At 42.6% G+C, this 25813-nt stretch overlaps 1 protein-coding gene and 1 long non-coding RNA gene across 5 annotated transcripts in view; one reads left to right on the top strand and one right to left on the bottom strand.

The window, feature by feature from the left end:
• Positions 1 to 1609: 1609 nt before the first annotated feature.
• LOC105282464 (hemicentin-2) overlaps positions 1610 to 25813 on the bottom strand; it is a 326396-nt gene continuing 302192 nt past the window's right edge. For all 4 annotated transcript variants that reach the window (XM_011344417.3, XM_011344418.3, XM_011344416.3 and 1 more), the window contains 2 exons: positions 8788 to 8966; positions 1610 to 3729 (listed from right to left, as the gene is read on the bottom strand). In XM_011344417.3, coding sequence (XP_011342719.1) covers positions 3493 to 3729; positions 8788 to 8966 — 416 coding nt within the window. In that variant the 3' untranslated portion in view covers positions 1610 to 3492. The remainder of the gene's footprint in view (positions 3730 to 8787; positions 8967 to 25813) is intronic.
• LOC105282463 overlaps positions 3626 to 25813 on the top strand; it is a 270589-nt gene continuing 248401 nt past the window's right edge. Inside the window, exons 1-4 of the long non-coding RNA XR_894492.3 lie at positions 3626 to 3751; positions 4246 to 4312; positions 6547 to 6719; positions 22652 to 22758. This is a non-coding gene — a long non-coding RNA (uncharacterized LOC105282463). The remainder of the gene's footprint in view (positions 3752 to 4245; positions 4313 to 6546; positions 6720 to 22651; positions 22759 to 25813) is intronic.

Genomic DNA, 25813 nt, shown 5'->3' on the forward strand with positions numbered 1-25813 from the left:
AAGCTGCAATTGCGGCCAAGTGGTAGTGGTGGTATAGGAAGCGCGCCTCCACACGAGACAAAGCCGGATTGTTCCGCCCGCGCGCGGAGGAAGAGGCGGAACGATCCCGGGTTTCCTGCAAACTGAAACCCACCACTGTCTCCCCCGCTACCCTTGTCCTACTCTTGTTCCATCTCCACCCTGCTGCGTTCACCGCGACGTTCGTGTAGCGGGGAGCTCGTTATATTTAAGCCGAGAAATATATACACGTGTACGCGCCAGTTAACGCGGCTGTTACACGTGACTTGGTTAGCGCATTCGCTGCATAGTACGCTGCGTGTTGGTATTGCGAATTAAATTATTTTCATCGTACACGTATATGTTATGTGCACGCGGCAGGACATAACGCAGCCAGTTCTCGTGCGCTGCCGAATTCCGATGTGGCGCAATTTGGCGGGGCACGCTCTCAGATGCGGTATGCGTTGTGGCGCATTGCGGTCTGACGCATGCAATTTTGAAGGAGGCATCATTTCTTGATGTGAAGCGACGTTATCGAGTTACGCAGCGATATTTTCAGTTAATCGTTGTGGAAAATTTATTATTTTACTTTTTATTGTTCCTTTTTTCTAGCTCAAATTCAAGCGCAATATAGATGTTTTTAAAGAAATTAATTAAAATTAAGTTAAGTCGAATGAGTTCGATCCAATGGTGTTCGTCTACTGCAGAATAGACATGATTTCGTATACAGCAAGTTAGAACTACCAACTTTATTTCCTACGTTGAATAATTAAGGAAATATTATGAACCTAAGTGTGTACGTGATTATAAAATCCTTGATTAACACATGAAAGAAAAGTTAAGAGATTCAACAATTATAATTTTTTTAACGGTATAGTGTATTTTCGTAAAACACACACACACGTTTCGATACATTTCCGCGTGCGGTATATAGAAGCGAATATAAATCTCTCGGAATAACAGGAAACGGCCGCGATAAGAAGTAATAGAGAGCAGACTAGGTCTCAAACGTCGCAGTTCAAACCGCAAGCAAAAACCATTTGGGAGGAAATGACTGTAAAGTCGGCTACGTTTGCTGAAAAGTGGGGCGGGGGGATTCGCGTGATTTCTTTGTGAAAGTAATCCATCCATATCCACGCGGTCCCGTTCCCTCTATACTTAGAGTTTACCCGCAGCTTTAAAATTCACCTTATTTTATTGAAGAGACCCAATTCGTGTTCCTCTCGCGAACATTTCAGTGAGGAAAATCTTTCCAAGTTTCGTAATCTTCACATCTGTCAGAACTTTTCTCCCTTCCTCTCTCTCTCTCTCTCTCTCTCTCGCTCAAGATCAAAAGCTCAAAACAAATCTAAATGTATAACTTTGATCAATTAAAATTATCACCACGTAATAGAAACGACTTCTTGAAAGTCGATATTCCCGATAATAACAAATTATCAGATGTTGAGTATAATTGAGTCTCAATTATATTCATCAGAATTTGATTACAATTGTCGATAGGGCATGTAGAGAATCTTCGATCTTTACTTTAAATTTGCCAAAGAGTTAGACAAGAGGACAGGGAATTGGGGAGAATTGGTCGCAATAAAGTGAATATTTTACACGTGCGTTTATATTGTAAATATCATTTATTGGACTTTTAGGCGTCATTGGGTACAACGATTACACCACGTTGCTTATTTGTAACACCTTAGCGATCTGAGAAAACTTAAAGAAAGACGACATCGGATTCGTCGAGTCCACTAAATCAACGTGAAGACATCAGGTATGCTTATTTCGTATCTATAAGTAGTACCGACTGCGATCGCGCGCGCGGCTAGGACGTACCGGCGATAAGGATGTATCGTTAATCGTCGCGGTAAGCTGAGTACAAACCCTATTTTTTTTACAAAATTAGGAACCACCGAACTTACGAAAGAGCCATGTTAAGGATGCTCGAAAAAAGCGGGACCGATTGTGACGGGACGATAACGCTTCGCCGCGCCCGCCATCCGTTTGCGATCATACAGATCAAAGTATCGTAAAGACAACGATGTTCTCCATGTTTCCAACGATTAGAGCTACAGCTAGATTGAATTTAGGACGTTCATAGGATATACTGTACTTTATTGTAACGGTTCTCGTTGAAAAGTTCCTAACTTGAAGCGCCGTTGAAGCGGGGCGCTCCACACCTCCCAACGAAACGAGCGTTATGATCGTGCGAACGAGATTCTCGGAGCGGGGGAAGGCGAGAACGAGAACTTATGGCTAAATAAAACTTTATAAAAATATATCAACGAATAATAAATATATCTCTAACAGCGTCACTGTATAATTCGTCGTGTACGATAGCCTACGCATTTACAGTCACTATATACACGCTATATCAAATTCTACTTATCTAAGTAATATACAACAATTTATCTTTTAGTCGCCCTACCTTCGGGAGTATTTGACGTTGCGCAAATTGAGTTTCTCTTTCATCTCGTCGACGGTATCGTCCGCGCGGGAGACGCGCGCGTACTTCGCCAAAAAGAAATTCGCTACCCCTCGCGCCTTCTTTCTCTATCGCGTGGCACAGTATCGCTCAGTCGATCGTTATTATTTCGTTATTTTAATACAAGCACACCGACGCCTCGTATGTGTCACGTGTTCGCCTTGCAATGCTAGTATGATCATACCTCGATGCAGACTCGATGCATTCGAGTTTGTCGCAGATTGATTACGGCCGTGTCTCTCACCTCCTTCATTCGCAAAAAGTACACGCCGTTCGCGAGCGAATCGTAAAAGAAAGAGAAAAAGGAATTAGTCCCCGTTTCGCACCGATCCCTACATTGCGGGAACACCGTACCGTACAATCCGCAAACGCATCGGTTTATCATTTATTATACCTATACAAATATATACACATCGTATGGCGCGACTGTTAGCGTGCGCGAATTCGTAGTTTACAAATTTTCTCCCTATATAAATACGTATCCCCCATCGCCCGCGCGCGATCTCTCCCTTTTTCCTCCACCATCCCCTCGTATAAGGCCAGAGAAATCGAATTTTAATCGTGCCCGCGCGAGCTCGCCTGAGGTTTCGCACGACGACAATCCTGCTTCGTGATATCGTGCACTCGCGAATGCATCTTCTAGAAACGACTCTAACAAAGGACAGGAGAACTCGCTATGAGATTCGAGAAACACCAAGGCCGTGGTGGTTCGTGTCGAAGGCGCGTCAACGGAACTTCCGTCGAATTTTATTATGCTCGCAACGCGACGGAGACACGCAGGTATTCTACGCGCGTGTTTGACAAATCCGCGCGCGCGTTTTGTCGATGCGAAAGTCGTCGCGCGGGGAAAAAATTCCTCGGGGAAGGAGGATCTCGACATTATGTACAAAGAAGCTTCGCTTCCTCTCTCGCCGTCAGGGGGAAAAGCCGTTCTTCCGAGCTTTCCGCGTCACCGGGAGTTTCGCCGAGATTTCTTACGCCTGGATCTCTACGCCGGGTCGCCCCCTCCCTAAACCCCCTCAGCGACGGTGTTCCTGCAGGATCGCCTGCAGAATCAGGCAGAGCAGGAGGTACACCAGACTCGCCGAATGGACGTGACCGTGGCTGTATCCGGAAGCGAGTGTCACATTGAGCAGAACGGAAGCGTCGGCGATCCCTTCCGGCGAACGGATCAGCAGCATCCACTCGCCCGCGTGAGACCATTGGATCGTCTCGAAGTGCAGGGTTGTCCGATAACACGACTCCGTGCCGCCGTCCTGCAAAAGAGCGAGGTGACATGTAAGTAATTTATTATCGTGTGGTTGTGTTCCATTCTCGTGGAAAATCAAGGTTGTCGCAACCTCTGCACTCTCTCAAGGCGGTCAGTTATGTGTAAGGAAAGGAGAGATAGGGAAGCGTTGCATTTGGAAGGATATTTTTAAGAATATTAATATTAATCTTTGATATTGGTGTTTATGTAAAGGATTTATATAAATAAGTTATCTGAATTATTGAAGTGCGATTTCCTGTCTCATATGACACCTAATTCTCGCATTCTGTTCTTCGTCATATCTTATTCGAGAAAATGGTATAGATATTATTAGATCGAATGACACCAGCATGCATATTTAACTCGATAATATTTCAACGTCGCGAATGTTTCTGCTGGAAATCGATTCCATTACGTCTGCATCTTTCACATTTATAATTTACTAAGCACGACATTTCTACGGTCGTATACATTCCCAGCTGGAAACGGCTCTCCGAGGATTAACTGAAACTCTTACTTGCAGTCACGAGCTACGCCACGGAGCACGAACTCACTTGAGGTTGACCCATATCGAGCTGCTTTTTCTCCCGGTAAGATGTCAGCCAGGAGACGCCTTAGAGGAGAATTCCGAAAGTTTTCTTTAACAAGCCGCGCCGAGAAGTAACGAGACGACGGGACTTTACAATTCACAGCGATGGAACGCGACTCTCGCGCAGATGATCTTTATGAGGGACGGTTTCATGGCGCTTTCATGGCGTTTTAAACCACTGAGATCTGCTTGCCGCGGGTCACGCTCCAGACTGAGATGTTTTTATCGCATAATGCTCATTAACTCGCGATTCGATAACGTCCATCCAGTCGTCCCGAGCCGCCTGGTCTCCTTATCGGGCGCAAGGTGGTTCCCCACCTGGATCTTTACGATTAAACTTTCACGTAAAACTTCCGGCCGGGTCGAAACTGGGAACTTCCGGCGTCGTTCTGTGTTCTCGCTTCAATTATCCATCTTACCTTTGACTGCTTCTTCTTGGACTCTCAACCTCTCGATCTTCTTCGCCTTTCATCCCCTCGAAATACGTTTTATTACTTTCCGCATTAGTACCTATAATGACTTTCTCCTCCCGACTTCTCGACTTCTTTCCTTTATTCATGGAAGAGTCAATCGTATTAAGGCGGTCGTAGGTCCAAGGAACTTCCGGGTTTATGGGATAATTGACCCTAATCGGAGAGCAATACACTGATGCTTCGCAAAAAACGATAAAAAAGAAAAAATTTTCTTTCGGTAGCTGTTGGTATAACTCGATATTCTTGAACTTAGCTTACTTTATTACATTTAGCTATAGCAATCACGTTCGATCGTTTTCATGAATTTTATGATGTTAACAAGAATATAAAAAATGCCAAACATGAAGACTCTATTTAGAATTTCAGGATGTAAAGATGTCTGGATACTTTACGAAATGAAATAAGTTGCAATCGTGCATATCCGATACCGTTTTGTTATCGCGAAATTGAGACAAGTCATAGCGTTATTCCGTCCGCTTTCGCTCTTATTCCGGAACGCCGCAACATTGGAACGCGCGCAGCGACTACATAAAAGATTTCGTCGTTCCCGGTCACGCTGAACTGTGTCGGTTCGAATATACATTCGAACCTGTCATTGTGTTCTTTTAATATCGCAGATAACGGTTTTCCTCGCATCCGTTTTATTGGGAAGCGCCGTGCGGGGGATCGAAGAGAAATACGTTTGCGTAATTGAATCGGGCTCGCGTTACCGGTAAGCCGACAGTGTCGTCGCGCGGCAATATTTCGTCGCTGCGATTCGCAGCAGACGTCGTCGTCGTCGTCGTCGTCTCGCGAAGGTCTCGCAAGTTTCTCGCATGCGAGGAATCGCAGTTTCTTGCTCCATTTAACCCCCGCGTTTCAACCTTCTCTTGCCCCACTCCCCTCTCTCTCTCTCTTTCTCTTTCCCTCCCCTCCTCTCTTGTGCGCCCTCTTTTTCATCCGACATACACTCTTTCCGGCGGAGGAGCCCGCGCTTTCCATCCGTTCACCCGTTCTTCTTGTATTCTCTATTCACGAGCTTTGCTCGCGTCCTCCTCCCGCTTTCCCCGACCCATTTCTCGTGCCCTCTTTGCGAATCATCTGCCGTCTCGCTCGCTACGTTTCCGTCTATCCTCTATAGTGCACTGTGCCTCCTCCCTCGTCCTTTTCTTTCGTTCTTTTCTTCTCCGCGCCCTTCCATCTCTGCCCTTTTTACTATGCTATCATCTTGGTTTTGCTTTCACCCGCTTCCCTCGTTCTTCTCACCCCTATCTTCTGCCTCTCTCCTACTCGTTGAAACTTTCTCCTGCTAACGCACTCTAACTTACCGACTTTTATTTTTCCCTTTTCCCTATCATGCTATCCCGTCTCGTCCGTCTGCCTCTGCTCTCTGCACGGTGTGCTCCCCTTGCTGTATTCGTAATGTATTCTACTTCTATTCGCCCGCGCGCTCGAGTTTTTTCTACCAGGGGCTTGCCCGGCATTTCTTTATCTTCTATTAACCTATTCTCTTCGGGAGCTTCTGGTCCCATTTTCGTCGTGCCCTTTTTACTTCCTGTTTCCTTTTTTGCTGTCTCTTCACTTTTTTCCATCCCTATATGTTTCAACATATTGAGATTTCTCGCGCGCTTTGTTCCATCGTATCCTCTGATTTCCTTTTCTCTTTTCGTTCCTGTAATCTTGCACTTTGTAATCCGTATTTTGCTAACATTATCTCCCGGATTTACGTTATTTTTACTTGCATTTACATTTCCATTATGTATCTTACGAGAATAATTCTTAGAAAGTAGTGCAGTAAAATCGAATCGAGAGAACCAAGGGTGTTACTGGCCGTATCGAACCCGTATGGGAATCGGGTGCCAAACAAAAAGAAGAAGAAGAAGAAGAAGAGAGAACCAAGAGAGAGAGAGAGAGAAAGAAAAAATCGCACGATACTGCGCTCTTCACAAATATTATGTACGTATTTCTTTTTCATAATAAATAGATTGTCGTAACGTCGATGCTTCAACGTACATGGCTTGAATCCCAACGCCGCGGAACGTAACACGCGCGTGATAGCGCGTTACGTAATCTACAAGATATATTTTTGCAATATTATATCGAGACAAACACGGTGCGCTACCGCGCGTAATAACGCGCTCGGACGCGCATAAGCGTTATATATCGTTGCGCTCTCGCACGCGTCGTCGCGCTTTCTGATAAAGTACGCGATTTTCAATGGATCCGTAGCCGATCGTTACTCGCACCGCGAAATCGGGCCGCGCGAAGCGGAGAGGATCAACCGTTAATAGAAACGAACGCAACACCGGGTGCATCGGCAAATCCCTCGCAAAGCTCCGTCGCATTGTCCGCGGGCGTCCGGCCCTGCCGGCCGGCACTCCTGGAAAAATAGTTAATCCGTCTTTTATAATGCAGCGCGCTACCGCGTCCGCGTAGCGAGCGCGCGGATTTCGTCTCCGCTCGGGCGAAAAAAGAAGCGCGCCGCGACTGTAGAAATGAAATAAGCGCATATACGTATACACCCGTGCGCGCGTGCAAGCCCGACTGCATACACTTGCGTAATATCTCGTCAGTGCTGTCTCCCTTTCACCCCCTTCATTCCGTTTTCCGTCGTCCTGGCGTTTCCGCATGGCGCAAGGCGACCGTGCGGCCGCGCACCCCACTCTCATAGTTTTCTCCGGGCTTCTCTCTGTTCCGTCGCCTTGCAATATCTCGGATATCCGTGCGCGAACGTCCGTGCTGGGATGACGACATAATTTTCGCGTCGAAGGGCCAGGCACGCCTCCGAGAAGCGTAATCCCCGAGCGGGCGTACGAGCGTCGTCATCGTCGTCGTCTTGCAAAGAACGACGGATTTTCACGCGAAGCGGATGCGCAAATTGTGTTCCCAGCGCGCGCACGTGATACTTTTACAGCGGAAGTACGAGATAGCCGGAGGAAGCTCATCCAAGCTAATTTGTTCTCGTTAAAATAGTAGGTCAGATTGTGTATCTACCTAAAAGATCACCATTTTACCCAGTTTTGTAACAAAAGATCAATAGATAGATGAAACAAAGTGAAAATAATGTGCGTTTGTGTCTTTCTGAGTAATTACTGTACGTTGCATAGCGCGCGAGATTGACGCGAAGCATTAATTAATTGCTTCAAATAATGCGACGAAAGATACATCAATTTTACTCGCATAGTGAATATTTAGGTAAATATTTTGTCATGTTAAGCCGATAAATATTACTACGGGAAATAACAAATATTTACGAACGATAGATATGTGATCAATATATTCCTTGTGCAATTCTATTTTGCAACGTTCACTGTTTGTCATGTAGAGCTCGCAATTTTTGTACACTCGCTGTTTCGTAATTACTTTCCTTCCGTAAAGCGAAAATGCGACTGAAACGGTGAAGCGCTCCGGGAAGGTACAATAAAAATTAACTTGCTCGCAAGTCCGCGGAAATAAAAATATTTTTTACAGAGTAAAACAAACACCGTCTGATCGCGTTGTGACATTATAATTATCCGGAATGAAAAGTAATGAAAAAATTGTTTTCACGCTTGTGCAACTCATCGTACGATAAAATGAACAATATTTTACGACGACGATAACAACTTTCTGAAAACTGCCGTTGTACGAGTTTACCTCTTCAATTAATATTTCATTTTAAAATACACTTAACAATATACCATTGTAATAGCAGAGATTTACAATATAAAACATTCTGGACAATGTGCAACCATTAATTTTGACACAAATGTTCAGAAACGTCATTTTGTAACATTTAATATTTAACTTTGTCTTTTCATTAGAAGAAATATAAATGGTTATTGCATCTTTTTGCGCGTTTTTAATTGATGCACGATGCAATACCGTGCGATCAATCGCGAAGCGGATCGCAAACCACTGAATCAACGTAATACCGAATCAATCGTGCTACCCGAATTTCGTGTCCACTCTGGTCTCGGGAATGGAGGATCCTCGTGAGAGCACACCGGTACAAGATTTGATGCAGCAAGACGTGCAAATTTACCTCGATTGCAAGGGCTTGGACCCCGTCGTGAGAGGGTGCGCCCGGTGTGTACACTCGCTCTTTCGACATCCAGAGGACCTTCGTGTAACTCGGCTCTGCGCAGAACTCGACGACGATGTCCAGCGGCTCACCCTCGTTCGCCGTCACCGTCTGACTCGGCGGCTGAACCATGGGTCGCCCTGCAACGAAAATGGGGGGAAAGCCGGTTAAACCCTTGTCGAACCAGCACGGCGCACCCTTCCCGTCGCGCTCATAAATCTACCCTTCGTCCGCACGGCGTGCGCTTTTTCGGCGCTTCCTAAAAGCTCTGTACCTTATTAACGGCGCGAATTTCCATCCGAATGACCCTTCACGACCCTCCGCGATTGTAATACTTCAATCGCGGGAATGCGCGCGCGTGATTATTGAAATCGTTGGAGTGCCTTTTATAGCGGGCGCTTTTTTACGTACATGACATACGTCACTATCGTCGATATTTTTAGAATGTAAAACTTCGGGATCAGCGAAAAAGTGACTCCATAGATTTCAACATCTGCGGTATCTGCGTAGATAAAAGACATTGCGAGGATGATCGATTATGGATCGCTATGATCGAGTCTTTCCGTCATTTTTACAAGTTTACTCGGTCGCTCTTTATTTCATCTTAAATTATTGTTGACCGATATTTGATCGATGATGTGAAAATACGAGATTCAAGTTGCGCAAAGGTAATAAAATATTGGTTTTTGATTGAGTGCTGTATAAAGCGTACGTGTAGGCTAATGGACTGAGATAGATGGCTATTAATGGAAGACAAATGATGTCGTGACGACAGATACAGGATTTGCTCCCCGTCACGTGTATTTTCTAGACTTTTCGCGCTCAGAAAAACATGAAGGCAAACCGCACATCGTATGGAAGTAGAGAGAAATTATATGAAATTATTGAATTCATACTCTTTCTATGACAATTTTGAAACGTTTAAAATCTTTCCTTGTTCTAATGTTATCTCATCCTTCTTTTTAATTTAATGCAATTTAATTTAATTTAATTTAATTCTCTTTAATTTAATGCAATTGTTGGCGCGTCCGCATTTAATTAATGATCAATGTTCTCATGCATCACTCTCTTCTATCGTATCACATTTAAGTCATGATAAATGACTTTATTCATTACATGGCTGAGTGATCTAATGCAATTAAAATATTATTAAATAAAACCTGCGTTTTCGCTCCCTTTCTCCGAATGTTACCGAGATGATAGATATTACTGTAACGCAATAAATTTCTAAAAAGTTCTGGAAGCGAAATGTACGCGACCGGAAGATCCGGTGACCTCCGCTGAACCCTGTCGTTCCCAGCCGTAAATTCAACCTTTGGTGACACTTCTGGTGCAAGGGATGACCCGCAGAGGGAGGACGAGGATCACGGATTAGGCACTACTGTCACCTCCCTGGATGTCTGCCACTCTCTTCTGTTTACCAGCGCCTCATTAACGGTGAAAGATCGTCCGTAATTGGTGACCGTATTAATGGGACACGGCGAAACAAAACGAGTGCGCCGAATGCATGATGTAAGTCCGAGATTCTCTGGCAGAGTCATTAGTGGGTGTTAATGTGGCCGCAAATGGCGATCGCGAATCATACCTCGGATTGCACGGATCTCCTATCTTTTTATTTTCTTTCTCGTCTTTTTAATTACCCGTGGCTATGATTTTTTTGTGTTGTGCACCTATATCATATTGATTAATCCGAAATTGAGTTTTGCTTGACGTAAAATTTTGTTGAAGCGAAACGATCATCAATAAGCTCAACTTTAAGTGATTTTTTTATTCTTTGAATAATTTTCGTATTAAAAGCATCTGAAATACAGCAAATAAGAGGTGCACTATTTCATTACGATTATATCGATTAGATCCGCTAATCACAAGTCAAAAGCAGATACGTATGTGATCATGAACCGATAAACGATAGCGAGATTAAACAATTCGTACGAAAGACCAAATCGGCAGGTAATACGAGATGAATGCTGTGAAACGATACACACATACGCGATAATACGTAACACCGAGATTGACGTTCCGACATAGGAGTTCCAATTCTGTAATAACCGCGTATATTCCGTTTTTTTCAACGTGTGTACTGTTGAACCGGCATGGAAATATCGTAACCATTTTTTACATCGACGCGTATCGATTGGGGCATTTTTTTTATTTGCGCGTAGCAGAGCATGAAGTTAATTGTGGTAGAGGATAGTTGTAACATTGCGATAATTTGTGTCAGTATTTACTGCATGCAAAAATCCTTTATAAAAGATCAAAGTAATATTCTTGCGAAGTACCGTAAAATCAACTTTAATGTTTTTGTAATCACATCAGTTCAGAATTTTACAACCTAGACGCAGAATTTTTATTAATTACCCAAATTAATTTTTAGATGACTATATTACTAATCATGACCTGACAATTTGCAAGGACCTATGATCATGGGAATAATTAACCAACGATGAGATAGCGCAACAGTTTGATGGGACGCGATTTATAGCGGCATTGATTTATGCAGAGCCTCGAGACGTTTTCGAGATTCAACGAGACACCGGGGTAATGTAGCGCGATTGAAATGTGGAACTTGACGTCGTGTGAAATGCAGCAGCGCGCAACCAGCGCTACCGTGACGTGCTCACGCGCGCAAATTGCAATCATGGGTTTTCGATTTCCCAGCCTCAAGGCGATCGTGATTCCGCAAATTGTCTCGCGTGCACGTGCGCACCATCGTTCGAACTTCCTCTCGTCGTTGCGCCGCCGCGCCGAGGTTTCTCGATATTAGAGTTTCGGCTCCGCGAGTTAGCGTCTGCGGGTCGGAAAATCGGACGGGGTCATGGAACCCTGATGAGACAAGAGATTTTCTTGATTTTCTTCCGCCTTTGTCCCGACGGGAAAATCCTCGTCAGAATTGGACGAGGCATTCCTCATTGCGAAGTGAATTACGCAAGAACAAGTCTCGGGGCTCCAGGCGACATCACGGACGTCCTTGAGTTTTTCTTTATGCCCGGATAAAACGTTGCTCCGAGTAATTGAAATAGCGAATTAAGAGAGTAGCACGAGGTCGCATAATCCGGAGTAATTTATTTCCTGATACTGCTCTCTTTCTCTCATCCTCTCTTTTCCTCTGCAGTCGACTTATAGAAGATTGCTATGTTCTTAATTCAATATCCAGGCGAAACGCTCAGTAGCGATGCGCTTCCTATCAACGCAACTTGAAATGTTTCATACGTCGTCTTCTTTTTCCATACGCTACAGTCGAGTATCGTATAAAGCAAAACAAATATTATATTGTTCTCTGTCCATTCGTGTTTCCGATTATCTCGACAAAGTGCTCGAAATGGTCAGTCAACAGGCAGTTGCCAGAACGATATCGCAACGGTATCATCAGCTTTGTCCACGCACTTTAGCTAATTGAAACGTAGACGTCGCCGCTTAACCCCCCGGTGACTATCCCACTTTTGGCTCATTTTCCACTCGACGACCGTCCGTCGGCCGCCCTCTTTCTCTTTGGATGACCCTCTCATCTGCACGGATTTCCTGCTTCGTAAAGCAAGCTTTCTGACCCCGGACCGAGGCCGTCTGTGGGATGAATAGAAGCGTCATAGTACAGCCAGCAACCACGACGGTCGTTCATGAATATTCCTACGACTGAAATTGCTCGAATATCTTGGATGTGGTTCTTGCCGCCGCAGCGAAGAAGAACGGATCCTCCTCTTGCCACTATTCCGCTTTTTGCCGTGGCATCCTACCGAAACGGAACGCGGCATCTCCGAATTCGTGCATGCACGCACCCCTTTTTATAAGCACCTAGTTTTCCAACATTCTGCAAAGATGTCATTTCAACATGAATTATGCAAGCGAGTATTGGCTGCGTAACGCGTGCCACGCATGGTCTACGTACTAGAATCACACTTCCGCAATTCATGTAAATTTTGTTACGGATTGTAACGAAAATTGCACACTGAACATATCGTGTAATTCTAAGTTTTCTCGATGGCGAAACTTGTTCGATGCCGCAATTATGTGATATGGAAATTATTTTGACTTGCATTCTAACTTACACGTTCTCTATATAGCGCGCTGTGATGCGCTATAAAATTAAGCGCATAACAGATACCGCAGCAGGCGAAACTCCAGCGCAAATTGTGCACTCGGTACGGAGCGCAGCAAGTTGAAGAGAAATGCCGTAAACAAAATGTTCGAGCGGCCTGGTGTGCACGCCATTTGGCTTCAACAGTGCGTAGTCCTGACAACGATTACTGGGGTGTTAACGGTTGCTCGTCGACAAGCTCGGTCAAGAAAAGCGCAACTGGAATCCACGAGTTGTGCTCAACTACGTTACGTCTTTCCCGAAAACGGGTCTTCGCCAAAGAAAATTCCGTTTCCTGGATGGTCCTCCGAACGCATCGCGGCGCTCTCGAAGAGAATCTCTTAGCAAGTTAAATGAATCGCGAACGATTGCCTGCACCGGCAAGCCCTGATTCATTTCATTGTGCGCCGTTGGAAAGAGCTTCGATGGAAACGATCGCCGAGGAGTAACGAATTTCCCCGTGACAATTCGACGTCGTATCGTTCGCTTTAGAGCCGAGGGGCTGCGCTTTGTCCGCCACGAAGTTTAGATCGATAGCGACACGGATTTGAATCTTGTCGCTGAACATTGTCCGTCGTTTAAGGAAATTACGAATCAATGGCCCGTACTTTCCGTTATCGGCGATTTTCATGATACTTTCCTTGATACTCGTGCGATGTATGCGAGAAACTTGGACGAAAGACAGCTTTACGGACGGTTTCTCGATTGCATTGCCACGTGAATGATTTTGTTTAAAATTTAGACAACTTGATTATCAACTTATCACATGAAAATTGAAAACTATGCTATAAAGTTCTGTGTAGCCGTACATAATTTTATACATATAAACTTAAATATTTTAAAAGTAATTTTTAGATGTTTGTTTCAACTTGTATATTAATAGCGAGCTTTTTTATTTTGATTTCTTAATATTCTAATATTCTGGAATTCAAAACTTATTATAGCTGTAATCCTTTCCGTAGGAAAAGATTATTAAATTTATCGAATAAAACATAATCTATACGAAGGACATTTTCTGTAAGATGTGTTAAGTCGCAAAAATGGAAACTAATATCCCTCTTTTTCTCTTTTAAGAGAACGAGGCAAGCATTGTGTTACGATCATCGCGATCAAGTTTTGCCCGATGGCATTTTATTGCGATATGGTACCGCGATAAATCATGAGATAAGCCAAGCTTTCAACGGCTGTCCCAGTTTACGTTCGCGTCGCGCTGAGACGAGCAAGTAACGCTTGCTGGGAAAACGATCAGACGGAGCGGATATCTATCGTGGCATTAAACGAGTTCCGTTTGCGAAAGAGCCGTCGTTCGATTCAAAAGTAATCTGCGTGCTGAAATTGTCGCATGCTGAACTGTGTGTGACGAAACGAATTGCTCTTCCTCGCGGCGGTACTACTTTCCTGCACGAGCGGTAACAGCTCGCTAATTAATTAATTAATTTCCAATCCCGGAATCGTAGAAGGCGACGACGATGTCGCGCACTGTGAGTGACAGCAACTGCTCTACGTACGTGTCCCGATTACCGCAGAATTGTAGACGTGCCTTGACATGCGTACGTCTGCTACATCCAACAAATTCCCCAGGAGAATTCCTAGGGATGCAAAGACTTAATGTATGGTAGCGATCAGATCAAATATAGTAGTATTATCGATATGATAATCACGCTGTCTCTCACTGAGACAATCTTTGACGTCTTCATTTGATTTTTATAACTCATTTCGATTGTTTTTCAACAATATCCTCGATAATAATCATTCATTATATCAGGTAGCAACGTTAATTATGTCGGAATGTTCATCAATCAAAACATATAGTTGGGAAAACGTTTATTTGTAGGTACAATGTAATATTTCAAGCGAAAGACAACAGAAGTATTGACAATGTTAGCTGGAAGCATCAATCAGCTTTACAACCCACAAACGGGTAAAACTAGTCAGAGAGTTTACTAAAGATGGATTACCATAAAATGTGTGCTTGTAATTTCAATATAAATTATTCTTAATTCAATATAATATATTTCCATATATTATATTACATCTTATATGAACGTGGCCGAATGCAATCTCAAAGGCGTTCCATCCTTCCGAGGCTATGCACTTTGCTCTCAGAAGACAAGACAAGGATCAAGGAATACAGAAGAGTTACATTACATTTTTCGCAAATCATCGTGAGATTATCATGCATGAAGCCACTTGTTGTACCGTTTCGAGTTTGATATAGCCGACCTGACGAAAATATTCTCCAACAGTCTTTCTCATCGCGTTAGAGTTTCTGGTGAAACAGAGAGAGGAGGTAAACCTGATGGTGCACGCGGGATCGTACCTTTGGGGGCACGATACATCCCGGAAAGTTCTGACACTATCCGTGTGAGGATTCACTCGGTTACTCATACCTCAAGGCGATAAGCATCAATGTCCATTCAGAACCTGCGATAGTCTCCACAAAGCGATGCCATTGTTTCAAGGCATTCGTAAACAGTAGCAGTTATCTGTTCATTGTTCCCCATATTTATTAAAATGATCAAAGTAGTTTCTTCTAGGATTTCATAAATTTTGAAGTTTAATTGACAATATTTCATGAAGCATAAATTCTACGCGACTTTCGCACATTTACCGTTATTATTGTTATACTAAAATACTATTCTTTATATAATTTTGAAATAATGTCTCTTTTGCCATAATTCAAATAAGAATCGAATTATCAAATTATTTAATATTGCAAATTAAGGTAACGATACCAAATCGAGTTTCGGAAATACAGTTATAATACAGTTAATATAATACAGTTCTTACGTATAATATGATTTATGATTAATATTATATTTTCTCTCTTAGCAGACTAAAAACTTGATCTAATTTACAAAGATAAGTTAACAATGCTGTAAAATTAAAATTGTAAAAGCAATCAGCATGCATGAAATGTCTGCTTAAAAAAATATCATCCCAAGATTCACGAGAGAATATCGTTGCCTGTATATTTTATGTAATATCTTACATGTTTCCCTCTATCAATATCAAGGGTTCGACGCAACCAAAAGTGGTATTCTTATACCAAACGTGGCTATATGGAACCGTTCTCGAAAGGGATCGTGCGAATATTTGCGTTGGGACTTCATCACGATATTTCGATTATTCGATGGCATCCCGAGCACGGGTCAGTTCTAAAATTTTTTTGCGAATCCCTTCGTCCGTGATACGACGGTGCTTCAAGTAAAACCGAGCACAGAAACTCAAGCGGGAACTCAAATTGAAGGTTGCTCGTCTACCCCTCCAGCTTTCAATTTGTCCTAAGTTAACAGTGGCGCGGTTCGACGGCCGTGTATGTCGTCTCTTCAAGCCTTCGGGATTTTCGTTTCTCCGCCTCCGGAAACGCCGAGTGTGATACGCGCTGCCCTCCGGAGAGGCAAGCGTGAGAGGCAAGCGTGAGAGGCATTCTCATCCCTCCCCCGAGAGGCGTCCCACCCTCTGCGCAACGATAAGGGATCGAGTTCGTAATTGTGTCAAAAGGACGAGACCCACGAACCGTGCCCCATCCGCGACTCCGTGCCCTCGCAATAAACCTTAGAAACTGTCGGATATGGCCCGCCCGAGGGGATGAACTCGATATTACTGTCATCGCGCACGCGATGAGAAACGTTCGATTCTTTTCTGTCGCGCCGATCCTACGATTTCAGCGAGACGCGTTCAACCCAGAGGGTTCGTATTTTATCGACGGATCGCGGTACGTTATATTAGTATTCATATGATACTTTTGGGAACGACTCTGCGTGGAATTATTCACGCGACACCAACGAAACCGGTATGGTTGCCGTCGTTTATCGCCGGAATTTTAAAGCGGAACGTTGCATTCGCGATTTTCAGTTACGTGACGCATCCCTGAAAGTGCTATTGAAATGCCCGCTTTTTGTGAGTACATTTACATTTCGACATTTACACTCGGTGCCCACTTCATCATTGACGCATCCATCTCTTGCGCTACTGATTAATTGACAGAAAACAGAAACTAAAAAGTTTCTACAGAAGTTTAAAAATTCCTAATAAAATTTGGATTTCCAGAGGGACAAAAACATTGTTCATTAATACGCAAAATTTCGTGATTGCGGTGAAGCGCGTCTTCGACAGATACGAAGTTCTTTCTTCTTATCTCGCAATCTTTAATAAAGACAATGATTGTCAGCCGTTTCCGTTATCCATTTCCGGCACAGGCTTCTTTCTCGTCCTTGCTCTATCCTCTCTATTTCGCTTCTCTTGGCAGTATCTTGGCCATCTCCTTCAAGTACTGTCATTACCGTCACCGCAGCATCCGTGCATACCACGTGCTCATCGTTACTTCCCTCTCGGTTCCCAAGGGCGTCGTGTGAATTCCCCGCAGGGCTTCCAGTTCTCGTCTAATAAGTTTATGCATTGTTCTACCTCTCCTCAGTCGGTGCTTCCTTTTTACTGTTTCGCCGCAGGCAGACCGGCAAGTATTTCTGCCGCGAAATACTTTTTCTACTTCTCGCGCGACACGAAAGAACAGAAAGCTATCATTCCGCCCACGCCTCTCTCCGGAGAATTCAGGTCCATGTTTCAATGCAAAATTGTATTTTTCTCCTCCTCTTGGTGGTACCCAAAGCGTAAAGATTTTACTGTTATCTTCGGAGTGATCTTTCAGAACTAAAATTCCTCCTTCCGAAGAAAAAAAATACGAGCCTTGCTTAAACAACGATTAGCAGTATATGGTATAGTTTTTATTTGTTCCCGTACATTTTCCATTGCAATCCGTGCCGCGATTGGTGGCTCCTTGTCGTTTTGTCTGCGGCGCGAATAATTGCCGCCTCACGCGAGCGGCGCGAGCGTTTATCAGGTGGCGTGCCATCCGACAAGAGTTTTACGAGAAACTTTTCTCAGCCGCGAGGTTTCGCTCCCGTAGTCGGCCATAATTTTATTTACAACCGGCTACAGCGACGGTTACGTGGCTCTGCACGGGCTTGGAACTTACGCGTCCAAACGCGTAGCTGAAGTTACGAGTGTCACGGGACGAAATTTACGCGTCGCGACGCGTATTACACGTATTGCGTAAATGGTGACCCAAGTTTTAAAACTCGGCCGCGACAGTGTTTCGGACGGCAACGAATGACCAATTAACCATTCGTTCGAGAAAGTACTCGCATGGAAATGCAATTAAACATGAGGGCGAGGGGAAAAGGGAGAACACCCGCCATTGCTTGGAAAAGCATCGACGGTAAAGGCCGATATGAATAAAGGGGATATAAAGCGCAGTCGCGTTTATGAACGGAAGAAAAATAGGCTGTCACAACACACCGCGGAATCGGCCAGCGATCGTTTCCTCGCAAAAGTGCGATCGTTATTTCTGGACCCGCCGATTTTGGCGTTTCGTTGTCCGCATTGTTCGGGGATAACTTTCGGGGCATTTCCTGTCACGTGACACAATGCACTATTGTTTTAAACGTCAGGCTTTTGGCACGCCGAACCTGACAGTTGCGCGATAATTATGAACAAGTATGGTATAAAAAGTATGGAATTACTAAACAAAAAAACTCGAACTAAATCATCTTTTATACGGCAAGAGTACAGTTGAAAAAAGTGTCAATTACTATAACTGTTACTAAATTCTTGGGAAAATAATATTACATTACGACTAACAAAGTCCAAGGAAAACTATCAAAGAAAAAGATGCAAGATGAAGATCGAAAGCAAATGTTAGATGTATTGTCACCAACTTTATGCACAAAGCATATATCCGAGAAAATTTAAATTGATTAGATGCATATCTATATACTCGTCTTCTTACAAGATAAAAAGCGGGACAACGGCGTGAGCGAAGAACACGGCGAAGCCCCGAGGCGTCTCAACCGCATTTCCTGTTCCATTTTCCGAACTGGCGATGGCCAGCCGTCGCAGTACCGCCGTCGTCGAAACGCCATAAAAGCCGATTTCGCGGAAATAAACAGCCGGAAGGCCGAACGAGCCGAAGAGCGGGCGAGACTCCAGCGAGGACTCCTTAACTTTCGTCGATCAAAGAAAAAAACCCGATTTGCTTTTGACCTATGACCTAACGTGGTCACGATTCTCGCGACGGCGGAAATCCGCGAGAAAAGGAATCAATCGCGCGGCCGAGAACGAAGAAGTCGCGCTGAGAAATGTTCCTGCTTCGAAGGAAGAGGATTCCGGTAGGGGGGATGAAAAAGCTGGACGATGAGCAAGAAGGAAAAGAGATCTTCTGCCGCGAGATTGCAGGGAGTTTCTCTCGAGGAGGGTGGAATGTCATTGCTGCGCGAACTTGTCGGATAATGTAGGTTAATCCCTTAATCGGAAGGTTATTAGATGAAATTTTATCCCGCGAGCTTTAGCCGGCACTTTGGCCGACTACTTACCGTGTGTCCGCACGCAGACATTAGCGTACCCTTATTAAATATCTAATAACGCTTACGAGTTAATTCACTTTTCGAGAAGCGTTAAAAAGTCGACCGGCTAAAGGAAGCCGGGAAATGGAGAGCTGAAAAGGCAATTGTCGCGCGCATATTATATAGTAATAGCCTATTATACTTAATATAAAATAGAGAAGAGCTCGCGGACGGAGGAATTATGAATTTCTTTTTATTGCGTGTTTGCGATTTTATTAAAAAGCAGCGCAATAACGTTAATTAGCGCAGTTGCCTGGATTTAAGGTATGTCGCTTATCGCTGGAACGTTCAAAATGTCGTGCCAGCAGTTTGCCATGTAATTAGATAAAGAGTCTTATTTTTCTTTTTTTTTTATGTTTTATGTTCAAGCATTATGTTTTAGGTCGTGAGTTTTCATGAATTATGACGTAATAGCAACGACGTTGAAAATGTCATTTAATTGCGAGATGAATTTCTGCGCGATCTATAAAGTGTCTCGCGCGTATCGCGCTCCGATAGCACTTCTCGCGCTTTTCTCACACGACAAAGCGTTACTCCCGGTGCTGAGGATACGTTCAGTCGCAATCATTCAAACTGGCTTTTATATCATCGATATGCTCGGTCAGCTTCGTTCTGGTCGGTGAGAAATACGTGTGCGGCGCGCTTGAAGGAAGGAAGCGCGCGATGTACGACGCAGCTGGGCAGTTTCTCCATTCGATATATTATCAAGAAATGGAAAAGGGGAGCGGCGAACGTATAACGTACATTTGTTCACGACGTCGGGACTTATCCCCGGTGTGTAAGCTCCTACGTGTGCATATGTATTTCAAAAATGGCTTCTCTCGCCGGACGAACAAGAAATTCGATGTCAGTCGATAAATGACAAACGATAACTGCTAAACTAATAAATAATATATTCAACGGCGACTACTGTTAATGTACGTAAAGTTCGCTCTCTTCCTTCTTTTCTTATCGCTAAATTGTTCATCTGATGAGACAAATATTTTTCTCTTTTTTAAAAAACAAAAGCGAGAAGAAAGAAGTAATTAACAGTAATCTATAATGAAAGCATTCATAATATAACGACGAAAGATAACGCAACATCAACAATAATACCAGCAGCCAATTATACAGTGAAATTTTAATATTTCGGCTACAATTTTTGCGAATCCGCGAGAGCGCTGTAATTACGTGTTCTAATTTAGGGATTAAAATACGAGAAGACGCAAAAACTTCGGCGCGCTCGGAGCACGTGATTGCGCACGTAATACCGAGAACGATAATTGAAATTGGATACGAAGGGAGAGAGGACTCAGTTAATAAAGCCAATTACGGTGAGTCTAAAAGAGATACGAACGAGCGTCAACGTCGATCCGCCGAGAGGTAAGAAGGCATTTCTTCTCTTCACCACTGAAGACTTTCTTACATTCTGGAATGGATCAGGGAATTGCATAATGGCGAAATCCTCGAATTTCATTCTGGATAACGAAAAATCTGCGCATACTGACGAAATGCGCGCGGAGCGGCGAGACATAATATGCGATTCATTAATTAACTGGATAATAACTTAGCTTTGCCCTTTAGAATATCAGAATAAAATACGGTATATATGATTAACAAATTGAGAGTTCAAGTTTGTGATAACAATCCAGAAAAGAATAAAATATATTTCATTGAGTGATCAATTATCTCGATCACATTATAGAGCAAACACTACGCAGGAAATTGATATTTCTATTAGTAACTTTTCTTCGAATAAAATATACAAGATAAAATGACAGCAAATGGTAGCAAACTGTATGATGTCCATGATGCCCATTTTTTACATGTGATAAATCCTACAAAGAGCTTATATTTTTTAATGTAGTTTTAATATGAATTCGGATTTATGTATTCTCTTTCTGTATTTTATAAATGTATGTAAAATTTTATAAATATTAAAAAGAAAAAGTAGCAATTTCACATAATGTCATTGAATTTAAAATCAGAAGTAGGATTGGTATTGTATTTGATCATTTCTATCATAAAACTATAAGTGAATGTGCGGATTGATTTATACGACGAAAGCTTGGAAAAGCAAATTGACTTTGCCGCGCGCGCGAGTACAGTGTGCATTGACGCAACTTTAAAAATCCCTTATCAGCTTCTCGTTTCTTTTAAAACCGGCAGTAACAACCGAGATTTCAGAGACACGAACGCGGAGAGGAAGACAGGTCCCGTGGGACGATTCGTCGTTTTCCCGACTATCGGTTCGCATCCAACTTTTTCTGCCTTCCTCAAGGGCCGGCAGATGTGGGTGGGTGGCAACAAGACAAATTATCGGAAGATCGTGGATATTCGTCCTCTTCGCGCCCCTTTGCTGTCGTGGCGTTATCGTCCCATAAAAACTCGCGCATTGTCGAAGAAGTATGTGGGAATGGAAACGGATTGCGTATAGATGCACAAAACGGCTGAGACTGTGGATTCAAAAGTGCTTCAATTTTATTGCTGTGTTTTCTTTTGGAACTATAGATTTCCTTTACTTTAGTAACTAGGATAAGTTAAGAAGAGCAATTTGCGAAGTGTAAAGAGTAGGTCTGTACTAGTACTTTGATACTAACTCTCCTAGGGACCATCGATTACCTTGTGTTGTGTCGAGGAAGCAAGATTCTGTTATTGTACGGAAAATTCGTGGTAGAAGAATCGTTTTCGTTCATATGTTCTGCTCTACCCTTCATGCGAAAATAATTAAATACCTACAGCCATGATTTCATCGCTGCACAGTATGAAATCATGGCTGTAGGTATTTAATTGTATTGTTAAAAATGTTGAAAATAATCAGTCCTAAAGAAAAATCTCATTATTAATAAAAATATGTACGTAAAATTATATAATATGTAAAACGCAATGAATATTCGTCTTTCGTTATAATATTCGTCTTTCTGCTGAAAAATGTTTTTATTAATCAATTTATTATGTATTTGCATCTTTTAAATAAATACAATTTTGTGATACAATTGATTATTATAAACGTCATCGTGATATTGTTTAATGATTTTAGACGCACAAGATGACTTGTATGCATCGTAAGGTGTGGAATCAACAGTACATAAATGCTTTTATTCCGTGTTATTACTAATCACAAGATAAATTTCATTTTCAGCATAATTATAAAATTTAATTAAAGTCATAAATTAAAACAAAGTGGACACATTCACACATACACACACAAAGTGTAATGCTCGATAAGAAGCGAGTTTCTTGTAATACTTAAACGCAAGAACTTTTGCTTCTCATTAATTATTGCGGACACAGCGATTTTTCATATGTTGCAGAACTTGCTGCCGTGTGTGTCAATATGCTATTATTAATTATTTTCCTTGTGTTACAGATGGCGCGAGAACTTGTACGGGGCTGCAGCAGGAGTGGAAGCGAGCAATTTGTTGCCGAAAATAGTTTCGCCGAGCTTGCCATTAAACGAGTTGAAAGAATAACGAGGTGAGAGCTCACTTTTTTCTATTTAACAATGCCATGGAGAGAGAAAGAGCAATTAACTAAGTATAAGTCAACTGACAATGAGAGCTTATATATAACGATATATTTTGATTAATTTCGTAATATAATAGCATAATGAAATTTTCGAGGGCTGTTATTTATTCATAGTCTACTCCGTATTCAACTACTCTAACATGTAATTCGTATGAGAAAGGGAATCTTGAACATGTCATGCATTTGCGATGATCCTAAAGAAAGTGATTTCACTGCGTCTGCTCGAAGATCAAGAAACCATATCACCGACGCGTTTCAGAGGAGAAAACTGTAACGGTGAAATCGAAAAGTTTTAATGAAACGCAACATGAGCTTATAAGGGATATCAAGCCCGACAATATTACATGGAGCATGCAGGAAAGTTTGACGATACCGGAGTGTGACAGCGTTATCACACGTAGCACACGTTTCAGCTTGCGGCCGCGCGTGTACGCCACGGAACTTTAAATCGAAAGGGTCGGTTATATGAAGGAAAGATATGCATCGGACTGGTGCGCTGTCCGAACAAGTTTCCGGCTCGTCAGAATATGGCCGGAAATCTATACGTGGGCTATCGCTACCAACGTGACTTTCCGAGCGTGGTGCTCGGGACTCTTACAGATTCAGATTACTTCGCTTGCGCATCGAATTCGTCGGATACGGCGGAATCCGAGAAGCTCAAAGCATCTACGAGTAATTTTGTCGATCCGGTTACGAGTTCGCGTAGCGCCGCGGAAGGGCCGCGTACCGCGCGTGACTGCTCGCGTGCGTCTCTCAAAGAGCTTTTATCTCGTTTTGCGGATTCGATCGAGGATTTTCGCGACAATGTAACTTCTTTTCGTATGAGCTTTAATCGCGTTGCCGTGGCAACGAATACTGATGTTGGCGAATAATCTAATTTCACCGTATTTCGTTGTTTGTCCGCATAATCTCGTGACATAATTTTATGCAAGAAAAACGTTTAAACTTTTCCAAAATTTATGTGGTGTCATATAAATATTCGCAAATATGATAACTATTCTAGAGACAAATACGCGTGTTTTCATAATGTATGATATGCAAAATGCGTTTCATGCCTGCAAAAATTATTCGATACATGCATGTTAAAATTTATTATCACGATTAATAACGCTATTCGGCGTACAGCGTGTCATGTGTATCATTCATAGGTTTTATATTTATATTTCATCAAATAAAATATTCAAATAATATGGGCGTCAACATAACATCGATTTTATTTGTTTTAAAAGAAAAGTATCCGTGCCGTGGAAACTCCGTTCTCATTAGTAAATTGAAACGCCCTGGAGGCGTATGCAACCTCTGGGATCACTTGCAGCGCATGTAAAGTATACCCCAGAGAATTAGCATTCAAAGACTGCCGCACTATTCAACGATACCGGCCTCTGCGCAATATCTTTAGGGAATCGATATAATTAATGAGTCGAGCGCTTTGCGTGTAAAATGATACACAATCTGCTTTCTTTTGCAGTGGCATTCAGATTGACTTTTGAGTAATCAGAGCTATTGTATGACTAATTATTAGAACGTTTAACATCTTTTTGAGGAAATATATGCATGTATATTTATACAATATTTACATCTTCGTATGCAATGATTTATAAACCAGAACAAATAACAGAAAAAACACGTTGCAATAATTACGTTTATTATATTTTATTAATAAAATGCTTTGTTTATTTATCGCAATATTACGCAAGTGATCAGTAACAAAAGTGATACGCTGAAGGAGTTTGTAAAAATCTGCCTATCAAAATTTCTGTTAAATTGCACTTGCATTTCGTGCACGCAGTTCTCAGAAATTGTCTTTGTATCCTTTACAGGCATCTGAATTTTTCGTTCTTTCTTCAAAAGAATTAAACAATGAGTAATTTGCGAGATGGCAGTGGCGACATCGACAGATCGACAGATGATAAAGCAATAGGTTTGACGACTTGATCCATTATCGGGTACAATTTGCCGATGGCGGAAAGCGTCTAATAAAAATTCCAGGTAAATTCGAATGTCGTTCCGCGAGCGCTTTGATGAACACGAAGGTGGATACGAACGGCATTAATCATAGCAATCTCCGTGCTATCGATTTATTCGGTGCGGCGAAAAGCCAGCCAAGTTTACCGCCAATAACCCGACACCCAAGTGGAAATTGATCGACGCGTGACGGCGATAACTTTGCCTATTACGTGCTGGCAAAGTTTATGGAAAAAGTACGTGTCGCGGCTATCGTCCTGCACGCAAGGAACACCATCCGATATGCGGTAGCGATGGTGTGCGTGTGCTACGGTTAAATGTCACGTTTACAGTCTCACTGATGACAGACAGCAAACTCGCTTCATCGCTACTCTTTAATGCGGTCAATATTTGCCGGTAAACGAGGTTACGCGGAAGTTTGCCGTATCATTTGCCACACGTTCTGTAGAGAGACAGAGAGGGGGAGAGAGGGGGAGAGAAAATACGGTTCGCAGTTAAAGGGCTGGTATGTACAATCCAAACTCATTACTCAAGCATTACCGATAAACGAGCGTGCAAAATACGTGGAAATGCAATTGCAGGCTTTGCAAACCGTATTTGTAGATTAAAAAATGTTATGTGTGTATAATAAAGCCACATATAATAGCTCACGTTAAATACACAGTTGTTTGCCTATGTTAAGTATATTACATATCAAATCGTGTACATAAGTACACAAAACGCAGTGTGATTATATATTATATATAAAACTACAAGAGACGGAAATTTACTTCATAAATATATATTAATTTGAAAGAAAATTTGCGATAATAGACGAATGATTGATGGTGTGAAATATCTGTATTATAAAGACTCTAGTCACTTAAAGTCATCTACCCTAGACAGTCGCATCTAGCTTTTGATTAAACGACAGCGAACTTGATCGAGATAAACCAGACGAGCGGCAAGAAAGAACGAATATCTCTTTTTCATGATGTACCGAGAAGCGAATCGCGATTCTGAATGCCAACAAGTGCGGTGTGCGTGCCAACATTCATTC

This window comes from Ooceraea biroi, chromosome 2 (assembly GCF_003672135.1).
Source record: "Ooceraea biroi isolate clonal line C1 chromosome 2, Obir_v5.4, whole genome shotgun sequence".
Lineage (NCBI taxonomy): Eukaryota > Metazoa > Arthropoda > Insecta > Hymenoptera > Formicidae > Ooceraea > Ooceraea biroi.